The following is a 14,612-nucleotide window of genomic DNA, read 5'->3' as shown; positions in this document are numbered from 1 at the left end:
AATCATGAAAATAGGTAGTGTAGTGTATGCGTCCTAAACAAGACTAGACATTTTATTAATAGCCTCGTGTTCTGTATAACCTGTATGAGCTGTACTGGCTGTGGAAAACCTAAATATGCCCAACTTAAACAGCACGGTGTCGGTCAAAAACAAAAGTGTAAAAAAATTATTTGTCCGCTTTTCTAAAAGAAGGAGTCACTTAGGTATGATTTCATAGACTTCATCCTGATGAAGTACGATGATTCATAATGGATGTCTCAGAGTTGCGAGGGACCTTGCGCCATGCTGTCACCTGCTGGAACTAGAAGTGACAAATTGCTCTCATTACACCTGGGACGGAGCTCCACATATAGCACTATTAGCACAGCTATTTCTGCTAATGGTAGCGTTACTCTCTTCCAGATAGATCAATTACAGTGTGTGGGCCATGGTCTCAGCCACCTCTTAAATCAATTATGGGCCATTACATTTAGCAGCCAAGACCTCTTCTGTAGACCTTCCCAGTTATTGGGTGCCACAGATGGGTCCCTAAGGTGGTCCAACAGAGCAGTGTCTTGAGTGTGTTAGAAGTCTTCAAGAGTCTCTTAAATCAAAAACTTGCTGGTTTCCAGCTGTAGCTCTGAAGTTTTAATGTCTTGTGCTGTGGTAACATGTGGAGACGGGGTAATAATTCATTATTAGCTTCTATCGACTGTCATTGGAATATGGCTGAGACAGTTGTGCTATGAAGAGATGAAAATCTTTTGTTCGTATGAAAGATTACAGGAAAAAAGCATTATTATGTGTTTGAATTAATTAAATTATGGTATTATTTTTAGGGACTGAAGAGCACGGACGATTCAGACATTAATTAAGTCAGGTGATATTAACTAAAACAGAAAAAAAACACTCAATAAAATCCATATTGTAGTCACTGTCTCCTAGGTAGGGACAAGTACTGATTATCAGTGGTGATCCAACTCTTTATCAGGAAAAAAAGCTCAGTATGAAAATTAAAATGAAGAATGTTTACGATGTCAGTAAACTAACCAGCTGTCACCTTCATTATAACAGCAGTATGTATGTGTTGTGCATGCATACAGATGGGGTTTTGTTTTGCTTTGCATAAAATACTGAAAAATTGCTCTTTTTGTAGTACAAGTTTGCCAAACTCTGATCTAAACCAAGAGAGGAAAGAAATATTTACTGTGTTTATTTCTTGTTAGTGCTGTTTTTGCACACCAGTAAGTAGTTTTACACATGAAAGACCCACAGAGTGACAGCCGAGTCATTTTTCCTGCAACTGTTCATAGTCAGTGCTAAATGAAGCTACTGTGAGAAATTTGGCTGCTGACTTTTACACCAAGCTAAATAAATCAAACAAGAAGAATTTTTACATGAGAGCATTGTGAAAATGTTCGTTTTATGATATACTGCATACATTATTTACACACTCCAGTTGTATGCTACATACAATAAATGTTTTATTATTCAAAACAATGTTTAGCCTGTTGAACAGTCTAAATAGCCCAGCTGTATGCTAATGTGAATCAGATACATGGGCAATAAAAATAAAACATCAGCGCTACACACTTTACATCAAAATTATTCTACAAATTTGCTAAAAGTTTGCACCTCCGCTCTGACTGAGACCTTTCTTAATCATGCATACTAAAACCGAAGTGACCTTATTCGACACCAAGTCAGCGCAGAGCTCAACAAATAAATTTAATTATAGCTGTTCCAGCAGCAGAATCAACATCTACAGATTTGCTTGCTGCAAACATAGCCTTAAACACATCCACCTCGCTAAGCTATATCCCCCAGTGACGAGATATGCCTTAGTGACCCTCGCTCTAGATTTACATGTGCTCCTGCAACAGAGATCACCATGGCAACAACAGATTTTGAACTTACTTTCTCTGCCCACGACGCTGATTGGTTCCAGGTCTTGGGGGAACGGCGTGGCTCCTGAGGACAGCTGAGCTAAGAAGGCGACAAAGGTGAGAGCCAGGAAGGCTGGCAGGATGGGTCGAGGCAAGACGACCATCAGCCTCATTTTGGCAGAGGGAGAGACCTCACCAGTAACACATGGCCCACAGCGGATTCACCTAACCAACCTAAAAAAGAAAAGGCACAGAGTTGGTGCATTGTTGTGAGACACCTCAGTGTAACAAAATTAAGACAGTCAGACAGTATAACATGGTCGACTTCTAATATAGTAGCACGTATTGGATATAGATGCATTTTATAGAGATTCTAAATTAAAAGGCAACAATTACATAACTGAAGAATGACTAGAGTAATGTTTAAAGGTGGCATCTTAGTTCCTATTAGCATGCAATGCCTCATGCCAATGCAGTGATGTGATTGAGTGTCCGCCCAACCACTGATTTGTAAGAGTGCAAATGCATTTTAAAAAAAGGCAGATGGAGTCAGAGCAAACCAGACGTGTGAGGGAAGCAACCGGGAGAGAAGGCAGGCTGCAGGACCCTGACCAGAAGGACACTTAAACATTCACTGCCCAACCGTGTCTTAAACACAATAAACACTCCTTGTTCAGCCTGACATGGCGAGATGTCCTCGCACTTGTTTAATTTAGTAAAAGGTAAAAGGTCACTCCTGTGTATATTTAAATATCACCTCTAAAAGGTGGCTCGAACACATGAGCTTTGTGCAAAAACAGCTCCTTCAACTGCAACGGTCACCAATGGTTAAGAAATATGAGGAGGCTTTAAAGACTCTCCATAACCTCATGAGCCACCAAAGAGAGCCTGAAACTGATGAAATTTAATGAGGATGAACAGGGTGAACATCTCTCACATACAACTATAGGCTTTTACAGGAGGAACTAAAGGTGGAGACCATCAAATAAAACAAAACAAACAAACAAAAAAGATGAAAACAGTGAAGCAGCAAGAACGTTCAACATTTCTGTTTGCACCGGTGAGAGAGTGGCAGCAGGATTATGTGCTTTATATGGAGAATCAATTGTGAGTTATAGGTCAGGACTATAAATGTTTGAAAGGCATCCTTCCAAAGAATTGCCACACCTGTCTGTCTGGTTAAAAGGCCCAAGCTAATACCTGGATAATTTGTGATAGAGCTGTACATTTAAAGGCAATGGTGACCGGGACTTGTGATATTAGATTAAAATAAACATTCACATGATTTCTATTATGGTAAAGAGTAGATATGTCTGCCGCCACAGAGTTGAAAGTGTAGGAAACTCACTTGTGGGAATTTATGCAACAACACAAAAGGCTAATATGTTTCCAGATTCTGCTACAAAGAAGATGATTGGCTTTTTCGAAGTGACAGCTATCTTTGGTATTTTTGAATTCTCCCATAACTTTCTATTTCTTTGTGATTCTTGGTGTCCACGCTGCGCCCACCCACCATGCAGGGTGGTGGCAATACCCAGTCAGCCTTTTAGGTCTCAGGGGTAAAAAGATTTAACAATTCAAAAGTTGGAAAATAAATACAAATATTACTTAACCCTTTAAGACCTACCATAGAACCAAGTCCGCCAGAGCTTATATTATATTTTTACATGTTGTGGAGCCATTTTTGGGAGCATTTCAAGTTGCTATACATCAATACAACCATTACAGCCTACATTTTAATAATATGCATGCATTAAGTGCATAGTAATTACATAGATTCCAAAAAAGTGCAATAAACTACAAAAAAATTGAAAATCGTTTTTGTTTTTTTAACATATATTTCTAGTTAGAGAAATTTAAGAGGCTTATCCCTCAAAACTGTAAATACAAAAAAGTTGCACAAAATAGTTTCCCACCACAGAAAATTTATTTTGAGTGTCTTCATAGTTTTATTTTTGAAATACACCAATTTTTATATACTGCAGGAAAAACGAAAATAAATATTATAATGCAAATTTGCAAGAAAGCAGCATATGCATCAAAATAAACTATTTCCAGCAGTGCAATATGAGTCCTAAGCATCCCAGAAACGACACAGAAAGTCATAAAGTCAAACATAACTTTTAAAAACACCAGTATAGGCTCATGAGGCCCTGATGGTAAAAAACTACATTTCCACAAAAATGACGTCACTTCCGGTTTCGGGCAGGTCATGGCGGACATGCGATAGTTCACCCTGATGGACGTAGGAAGTGTTATGAACAGCTGATCGGATCGGCAAAGCGTGTTTCTGGAATATTATGTTTTTGTTGCTATAAGTGCTTTTTATGCAGTTTTTGCAAAGCTATATGTGGAAGGAAACTGTGACCGAGGACAAGCTGATGGCATAAGATGTAAGTACAACTCCTCCGGTTTTATATGCAAAAAAAATTATTGCGCTAGCTCACGTGGTTGCAGAGCTACCGGGATTTAAAAATAGATACGCAAAACGGAGCGTGCCCGCTCTGACCGGTTTTAAAGGGTTAAGAATGGATATTTTAAGCTACAATGACAAAATATTTCATTATGCAGACTGCAATGTATTGGTAAAGTTTAAAAAAAAAAAGAATAGTAATGGGTAAAAAAATGAAATTGAGAATCAGTGCGAGAAAAGTCACAAACCCAAGCTGGAGAGCCTCATAGATTTATTAAGTAATTTTCACAGATGAAAATGCACTCTTTAATCAATCACATAACGGGACGTTGTCTGCATCAGGCATCTTTTCAATACTGGCAAACACTGTTGGGCTTAGGGGTGGGTTAGTGTCCGAGAAAGGCAGGACAATTTCCTGGGCCATTATCGCAAAGGCTCAAATGGCTCAAAAGGCTCACTGTTTAAAAGCAGCTTTTAAACAGATATCAGAAAATGTTAACATGACCTGCAAGCAGATCTGCACTAAAGCACACAGAGTAAGGAAACAGATGCATGTGCCAGGTTGTACCATTCAAATGCTTGATACTTAAATAGTACAAATACTTGCTGCATTTATCAATCTGAACACCTGCTGCTAAAAACATTCAAATGCACACAGAGCACGTCCTTTGGAAAAAAGTTGGGTGGTAAACAGAAAGTGATTCATTTGTTGTTGTGCGTTTGTTAGCATGAGAGAAGAACTTGTCTTGCATAATTAAAGGAACAACTCCGTAGCCGAACAAAGGCTGCTGCCATCGAAATCAAGATTTCAAAACGGAAAAGTCAAAGAAAGATGTAATAACACCACAAGCAGTATCTGTCAATGATCTCAAAAAACAAAACAAACAAAAACCATCAATGACAGCTTATCAAGTAAAGATGTTGCAACCTCATCCACCTCCAAGAATTCAAATCACAGATTATCATTCTCAATAAAGTGTTTGACAAAGGAGCTCTGAGAATATTTCCTCTTTAAAAAAAAAAGTTTGCATAAAAGTTGGACTCAAGTGTCTGTGTGGGAATTATTAACAGCTCCAGACATTGTACACAAGGCTGAGATTATGCATAAATGTTAATTTCCACATCTGTTTGATATTTGAGGAAAGAGACAGTAACAGATGGATGGAAGAGGGATTTGTCGAAACCAACTTCAAACTGTGATGACCTGCACTCCTTGCCAATTTATTGAGGGCAATGTGTCCTCTACAGGGGTTCTTACAAGCCCTCCCAAGTTTATGCACTGTGTCACTTGGCAGTGAGACTTGGGCCGCATGGTTTTAAGTGGGAGCAGAAAATTAAGTCAACAGAGACATGAACTGTCATCAATATTGATAATAGTGTGCCTCATTTAAATGCAGGCAGAAAGCTGCATTTAGCAATGAGGTCAAGCGATGATCACAACACCATAAATCGACGTGAGTAGGCGTGTGTCTGTTTGTGTTTACTCTGTGAATTACAGCAGCTTGTGTGGCCTGCCTTAGTAAGTATATGAGAGCGATATACCTGATGAATTAGCCTCATATGGTATAATTTGGCTGTTTTGTTTTTTTTTCTCCCAGCCAGCGAAGCAGCTATTTAAACAGATGATGTTATTATGAAGACAAATAAGTGAGAAACGTCGCTTAAAACGTCAAAAACATTCACGGCAGAAAAAGGCTAAACAAACTTTTGTCCAATAAAACAGCCGAATGTCAAAATGTATCCACTTTCATCATGAATACGCAGAGCCGCACATAAACCTAAGCAGCGTGTCCGGGGAACACTATGTTCTTGTGAGAAAGGAAGGCAGAGATCATTTATTGACAACCTACTTAGCTAAAGGAAGGCAACCATCAGAGTGTGAAAACAAGACAACCATACTGAGTACAAGAGCTTATGCAAGACAAGTAATATACCCTACATGGTTTGTGCATACAGTATTAGCTTGTAGTTGAGGTTGAGTTTCAGACTGTTGAGGACTTCATTATCCTGAACTGGTGCTGGAGACATTTTTCAAACTTTACTGCTAGAAGCTGTGTGACAAAAATAAATACTTGCAAATCTAGACAGAAGGGATTTGTCTTTATACTCATCGAGTGTATTGGATATATCGCCCACCCCTGCTTGAGCATATGGGAAAAGTAGAGCTCCTGGTTAGATTCCACCCACTATTTCCTGCATCATTCCCCCTTGTTCTTTGCTGTCTGCTCTCTTCTGCCCTACCAAATAAAGGCTAAAAACCCCTCACCAAAAAAAAAAAAAAAAATCTGATTTTTACCTTCAGATTTCAAGTGTGAAATACTGGCAAGCTCAAATCATACAAAAATATACTCCACAAGCTGCTGAACTTTTAAGTTAAATGCTGGCAAACGAGGCCCCCCGAAGTAGCTCGCATCCATGAATCAATGTTGCACAAAAAAACATTTCAGTTCTGCACTTGAAAAAGATTAAATACTCATTTCTGTGCCGTGTACACTGTGCAGTGCATATCAAACATTTCACCTGATTATAAATTTGTTCTCTAGGTGTGATTTATTGTATGTGAATCAGGCTCTGAATGCAGCATCATTGATTGTTTTAGAGACACTGCTTACCTGAAACTATGAAATCAAACATCACAGTATATTATATCTGTAGGAACTTTCTGGATGGAAGATATTGAAACAAGTTTCATTTTGGGATTTGTATCTAAAGTCGGCCTTACTAAAATTGTTCTCCTAGAATAAACAGTCTTTGGTGCTCCGCAGATGATTTCCTGCAGAGAGACATTACGTACTGAAGGTCTAAGCTCTTGCCTTTAGTTCTGTTCCATCGCTGACATTGTTCTGGTTGTACAGCTTAAAGTAGACTTATTATGCTTTTCCCCATTTTCTCTCAAACAGACACCGTTTCAATAGTGGATTCTTATATTAAATGTGGCCCAAGTTCCAAATAATGAGGTCAATATATTACAAATAACTCATTTGTGCCAAAAGCACAGTCTTCAGTCTGCCCTAAAAGCTCTGTTTTCAACAGTTTTTAATGCCATTAGGTCTGTGTAACATCAAAAACAGGTGATATTGTTAATATGGTCCTCACAGCCACAGCTGTGAGCACAACCGCTAAACAGTTAAAACCTTCTGTTTACACGAGGCAGCTAATCAAAAGAAAGCTGGCTTAAAGGGAGAGCTAAAGCAGCTTGTTTTAGACAGGATGAACTGAACAGCTGCACCAGGGCTGGTTATGAGATAGATGCATATTTCCTTTCCAACTGCAAATGAAATCAAGCTACCCCGCTAAAGTCAAAGAAACATAAAGATATAAAACTGGAAACGAGCATAAACTATACTTTTGAATCTGTTACATTAGCAGACGAAGCAAAGCACACTGAAAAATGTGTCTACAAATCAACTACCCTCTGGAACTCTGAGCTCTCTTAATTTAACCTAACACAAAGTCTAATCAGTTAATGACTTTCTGTGCAGTCTAAGGAGAGAGGGATAGCTGGTGAGCTGACAGCTGTCCAAAGGATATAGGCCAGTGCTGATCCTATTCCATGTTCACTCTCTGTGATCTAGGGTTTGATGGGAGGGCTTGGATCATTTTCTTTTTAATGAACTGGACGTGTTAAGCAATCTGTGAGAGTCTGGCAGTTGGGCCTCTTTGGAGGGGTAAGTGTTTCTGGGATGTTGTGGCACACCATTGATAATCTGACATTCATTTGGATTAGCCAACAGCACCACATCTGGATTTGTAAGATGAATCCACACAGAATCCAGGCCTTTTCTGGGCTAATGCATAAATCAGACTAAATCAATAAGCAATGATGACCTTAAATCATTGTCATGAATTGAGCCATGCAGTCATTTAAATTCATATATAAACTCCTGCAAGTAAATTTTTATGTTCCGCATCCCCATTTGCCTGACAATAACTGTCCCGTAAAAAGTCACGTTTAAAATCTAAATTTCAATTTCATCCTCAATCAGCTGCATTGCTCCGTATGCGCCTGTCAACTCCTGGGACTTCTGTTTTCTGACAACACCTTCTGCACAACTGAACAGCACAGCATAATCCTGATGCAAAAATCACTCTCTAATATTCCCAGACCTTACCGTGCTTCAGTGGTGGGGAGGCTAATCCACTCAGTTTTTGAAAGCCACAGAATTGAGTCTACCTTTCACCTCCGTGGGCTTTGATATCTCTGAGCCCCCTGGCTGTGAATCTTTTGTCTGAAGTTTCTGTTCTCACATATTTGCAGGAAACACTGGTCAGCATAATGAGCGAGCATATCCCTGGACTCCGTGATAATTTCAGACACAATTAGCCACATTAGCCTCTGCTCTCAGCAGGCCATTACAAAACAGGCTATTATTCTGGGTGCTATAATAACACCAAGAATATGGCTTCCACATGATAAGTCAAGTGTAGGGTATGTTTGAGGACGCTGTGTTCAAGCTTTACAGAGTGAACACTTAGCAAGAGAGGCAGAAGAGTAAGCGAAGAAAACAGACCCTGACTGCTGGATATACAATTAGGGTCGTGGTGTTATATTATTCATGCAAGAAGGCATATAGAGAGTTGAGATGCTTTAAGAAACATCAGTTTCCATTAGTGTATCTGTGGCACCCTTTATACCTCCATTAACCTGCTCCAACAACAATTAATCTTCTGTGATGGACTTTCTGTGCTGTTTAGAGATTTTACAGGGACACATATCTGAAATAAAATCAGATGCCCTAAATGAAGGGGTCGTGTTAAAAAATGCTGTGTTTCCTCACATTTTTCAAGTTCAACTGCATCTGAGTTGTTTCATTTAAAATTCAATGAGGTAATGCACAGAAACAAAGCTAGAAAAAAGTTGTCTCTGTCTAAATATTTATGGACCTAACTGTAAAATCCACATAATGAACAAATAAAAAATGTAAACATTTGAATGACAGACCATATTTGAGTTTTCTAGCTTTTTAAAACTAATGAATATTTTTGCCTCATGATTTTTATTTATTTTTTTGGTCTTGCTGTCAAAACAACTGCAGGGGAATTTTAATGTGACCGGAGGAAAAACAACACATGATATGAATGGTGTGTGGTGAGACAGTCGTTTCATTGTTCAGTCCCGAGCCATATTGTCCCTCCCCAAACTCCCTTTGGAAGGTTCATCAGATCACCAATCTCATTGCAGTCCCATGACACAAATCACACAGCACATCACCATCTGCACTGAGTTGTTTTTCTCAAGCACTCAAATCCTGCTCTTCCTGCATACTTTCAGATATTTCCACATAAAGCCACGATTAACGTTCAAAAGCTGATGTGAAAAATAAAATGTCCCGAAAATATTCTTCATTGGAAATACTCTCTACAAATGTTCGAAGCAATGCTTTCCTCTGCCAGTTAGTTCAACTCTGCCCTGAACCCTCCCAGACAGGAGAAACTTCGCTAATTAGATTTCCAATGGCTCACCGCAAAGACGCCGTGGTTGCAAATTGGAATTGGGATCAAGGAGCCTTGGACAATAATTGAAAGAACAACCCCCACAAGACACATAGGTGGATTCGAGATTTTAGGTAGATGCTGCATATGGTACAAGCCAGTTCACTGTAGTTACAACCTAGATAAAAAGATCTTTAAACATATTTTAACACATAAAAAGAAACACTTATGTTCATGTTTATAATGCCACTTTCATTAATAAATCAGACTTCCAGTGTTACCTGTCGCTGGCCAAGCAGATGCTATGTACAAAGACTTGACACAGCAGAGACATCGAAGATGGGGTTCTGAATACAAACATGTCAGATAAAGAAACTGGGATTCTGGTGCTTTTCAAAAGGTCCTGCAGTGGCAAAACCAGAACGGCTCTAGGGGATCAGTGTGGCAACATTTTAAAAAGTCCATTAGCATCGCAGGTCGAAGAGGAGTGATGGCTGGCTTCTTGCATTTTACCGAGAATAGAAAATCAATGGTCCCTGTAGTCCTTTAGTTCTTGGATTAGTATGTCAACTGCCTGGTGTCAGTATAATGTAGTCTTATTCTCACAGTGTCTGCATTGTGCCATGGAAAAGAGAGGGCAAGATGGCATCCGGGATGAGACATGTCTGTCAGGGGAGGTTGGGACCCTCCTCGCCATCAATGCCACTCAGCCTGCTCCCAAGAAAGTGCTGCTTTAACCTCAGTGCCCGCAGAGTTCAGACAAGTGATGGGTTGTCCTGTTGCACAGGCCATCGATTGTCACCCCATGTCAGAAATCTCCATTCTCTTCTCATCACAGAATCCCCACGGACCGGAGTGTGGTTTGTACTTAAGCTTAGATGGTAGATCTTTAGAGAGCTGATATCAAAGTACAACCGCGCTGATGGAGAGAGAAAACAAACGTCTGGAAACTGTTTCCGCAATAAATAATGTACACTGTCAATTGTTCGAGCAAAAATGAGGATGTTAGCGTCTTACTGAGCAGCATGGATTCAATAGGAATGGATAGATGATGCTGGCTAACACCAATTGCTTTGGGCATCACTCTTGGAGAAAAGTAGCCCTGCCTGCAGTCAGGCCTGCTCTCAGGACTTCTTTCTACAGACATCAAGTTGGCCAGACTTCACACAGGGGGATCTATGCAGGACTCAGACAGTGAGACGGTTCTCTGATCGATCTGCAAAACCGCTGCAGGCAACATCCATCGTCTTCATGTCTATTTGCAATGGGCGAAAAAAAAACCCAAAGGGCTATCAGTGGAAGAAGGATAAGGCTTGCACCAGTGAAATCCTCTTCAATCGTCTCCCTCCTGTTAATTATTTACATTCATCTTCAGGGAGGCCTATAATTCCACTAGCATTCTGTGCTCCCTGTCAGTCAGGATCCACCTTCAATCTTCCGGAGTCCTTATGGCATTTAAATCGAGACTTACCTCGGGGTCTTCTAATCAAATAGATCAGCTTAAAATATGCTGGGCAGCATCTGTGCTAACCTAGCTCCCTCATCTCTTTCTCCTCTTCGTATATAAAAGTGAATGTTAACTACCCCCTTCTCCTTTCAATCTCTCTGTCATCAATAATTCACAATGTTATTGAGAAACACTACCTGAACCCTGTATTGACAGAAATCCAAGCACTGTCATTCCCTCAAGGGCGTCATAATTGGATACCCCCAGAGGCCACTGATGAGAAATGCAGAGCAAAGGGGGAAAAGTGGGACGATTGTTGTTGTTTTCTCTATTTTGTGTTTCCAATTTTAACTTTCTATTTCAGGAACCCCAGTCTGCCCTCACAGGTGAAGTCGGCAAACAAATCGAACAGAGGACTTTCCCTTGACTATGTGTTTGAGGATCCCAGTTATAACTACAAAAAGGAATCACTGAACTGTGTGAAATTTATTTAATTTGCGTTTGTTTGCTTGCTTGTTTTAGGGGCGAGGGGGCTGACTTAAACACATTATAAAGGACAAACCAATTTTAATTGATACCATCCTAAATGTTAAATCAGTGTTCTCCCTGTAAACTGATTCAGCTGCATGGACATTATGGAAACACAACACCTCTGTTCAGATGCTGTACATTGTTGTCTGCTCTGGTACTAAAGCAATGATGAAAGTGCTGATATAAAGGAGGAAAGAGCAGATATAATCTCCTGTCACAGTGCACTTTACACACCATCACGGTGCCTGCATCTGTCACGATTTGCACAAAACTGCTGACCTCTCGCAAGGGCATAAGAGATGCACAGGTTATCCAGGGAAGCAGCCAACAATCCAGACGGGATCAAAATAAGCTAATAAAATGCTTCAATAAAATGTGGTGAGAATGATGTCAGCCATTAAAAAGGTTTGTTGTTGCCAGGTGATGGGCATTCAGACCAGAACTAAAGCTAAGACGCCACTGCCTGTGCTCTCAGTCAAAGCAAGCCAGGTGGTTAAAAGCTTCGGTGATGTTTATGCATCCCCTAAGGTGAATAAACAAACTCATGGGAAGAGGAGCGCAAAGAGCTAAGAGGTTTGCCTGCAGCCATGTGGGTGTGCCTACACATTTATTTGTCATTTATTCATCTATTTATATCTACTTTTTTATTTTATATCCTAAGTTGCACCATTTACACCAAGCAATACGTTGAGAAGACTGTGTATACAGTTTTCTAGAGGGGTGACTTGGCAGGCTGTGATTCAGCTGTCACTGCAGTAGGCGGTTAAAAAAAAAACAGTAATCCTAGGAAACAAAAGCAAAACCTCATGCATAAGCAGAAGTGTGCCAAGCTGGCCGAAATCACAACAAGAATGAGACTTTTTGTTGTGCAAACAGCAATACACATAATGGGTTAGAAGCTTATCTTGCTTATGATCCTATTGTGTACTCAACTGCTTTATTGCTAAAATAAAAAGCCAACAGTGACTGTAGAGTGGGCGTGGGCTTTTAATCAACAGTGTAGGAAAAATCTGCTCTGTCATCAGATAAACAAGCAGAGCGGTGAGGTTTATATAAGGAAGCTTGAATTTAAAAAAGACCCCCATGAGGTACAAGTGTACATAAAAATCCTCATACTCATGGCTTTCTCACAACAAATGCAAAGCCATGAAAAAGACCTAGGCAATCAATACTTCAAAGGTTTTCCTTGCATTTTCATGATTTGACAAGACTCAATCAGTGCTAAAACCTGCACCACTGATAAAATGAGTCAGAAGATGGGCAATCTCTTTTTTTGCTTGCTGTTGCTGAGGATGCTTCAACCGAGGACCACCACTGTAGAGGACTTCACAGTGGCTTTGTGTCCATTAACTCGGCAGCGGACGAAAAGAGAGTGCGAGTTCTCTATTAACACAGAGGTTCTTTGATCTCCATCTCCCCTGTGGTACCAATTAGTTTGCTGCACCGTTTGCATTTCAAACTCTTCACACTTCCTATTTTGAAAGACATCCTGCATGAATTATCAATCTACCACAACTTTTGTTCCCTCTTAGTAAAAAGTGAGGTTCGAGGGGGATCTTTCTAAAGTTCGGGTCACTCAAATGAGGGGTCGCTGGGAAAGCTGAGAGGCATAAGGTATCTGTTACTTGTCTTCCGCAACCAATCAGTGGTGTTTTCACCCCGTGTGGAAATGTTTTTATTTCACTACCATGCAATGAGGGGAGCGCCTGACCATTTCTCTTAGTCTTTACAAAAGAAGAGGTCACAATTTCAGCTGTGCCAAAGCTGATATTTATAGTCAAAAGATAAAACAGAGCAAGGCAGAGTAGTTGAGAATTGATCAAAGGAAGATAAATAGCTGTGAAGATTCTTCCACTGCCTTTATCCCTTGTTAGCGGAGGCAATCACACAACCGTCACCGAGAAGATCCATCGGCGTCACATTATCCCAACAAGATTACAAGGAATGGGGGGGGAAGCTAGCAAGGGAATGTGTGACAAAAGTACATTTTGTGAATTTTGGTTAAGGAAGAACAAAAGCAGCGAGCCCTGCTTTTATAAATGAATGATTTTTGCAATCTGACTGGTCGATGCTGATGAAGGGAAATATAAATCAAGGCTAAGAGTGAGGCTTCTTGGCGAGAGTGCTGCACGGAGATAATGGCATCATCATGCCTGTGTGGCTCACTGTTCCTGGGAAGATTAAATACTTTATCATTGTCTTTGGGACAAACATTCTCCGTACGCAAGCATGCATCCAATTATTAGATGCCTTTTCCACTCAAACCCAACATCCATGTGTCAGCTTCATCCCATACTAGGAGAAAAGGGAGAGATGAAAAGAGACAGCAGTCTTATCATGACAGTGCTACCTTTCAGGGCAGTAGCCCACGGTGGCAGCTGACCTCACTTTTATTACCACCGTCTCACACTGACGATATCATCTTAACACATACTGAAAGACCCAGAAGCTTTCAGGCTCAGTTTATCTCATTTTATGGCTGTAAAACCTCCATCTTGCCCAAGTCAATGGCCACGGGCTAGCATACACCAAGGAGCAGTGTGGCTCCTTTCACCTCATCAAAGGCTCCAGTGTGACATGGAACAAGAGAGGAAGTTAGCAGGAGCTGGGACATCAAACATGGAAATGGGACATGAATAGTGACAGTAAAAAGACAGAAATCTCAATGAGGAGGAGGAGGAGCTGGCAGAGGGGGAGATGGCAGTTTCTCACAGATCACTGATCTGGAATCAGATGCACAATCAATTCCACCACTCAGTTTCAGGTTAGCAGGTCCTGCTACAACACCAAATTACTAACAGGCCTAAATTACTTTAATGATTACTTACAGTAGCCAAATGACACAAATGTATAACGACCCTGGACACACTGCAATATACAACTAACCAGCTTTGGGCTCAATCCCTTGTTGGATGATTCCCTA

At 40.4% G+C, this 14,612-nt stretch overlaps 1 protein-coding gene across 4 annotated transcripts in view; it reads right to left on the bottom strand.

Annotated features, from left to right (window-relative positions):
• sema6cb (semaphorin 6Cb) overlaps positions 1–14,612 on the bottom strand; it is a 161,473-nt gene that overhangs the window by 66,958 nt on the left and 79,903 nt on the right. For all 4 annotated transcript variants that reach the window (XM_087848419.1, XM_087848421.1, XM_087848422.1 and 1 more), the window contains one exon: positions 1,897–2,099. In XM_087848419.1, coding sequence (XP_087704545.1) covers positions 1,897–2,038 — 142 coding nt within the window. In that variant the 5' untranslated portion in view covers positions 2,039–2,099. The remainder of the gene's footprint in view (positions 1–1,896; positions 2,100–14,612) is intronic.

Source organism: Neolamprologus brichardi, chromosome 11 (genome assembly GCF_056152115.1).
Source record: "Neolamprologus brichardi isolate AB-2024 chromosome 11, ASM5615211v1, whole genome shotgun sequence".
Classification (NCBI taxonomy): domain Eukaryota; kingdom Metazoa; phylum Chordata; class Actinopteri; order Cichliformes; family Cichlidae; genus Neolamprologus; species Neolamprologus brichardi.
Note: the sequence above shows the minus strand (reverse complement) of the source record. Positions and strands in the feature narration are given on the sequence as shown.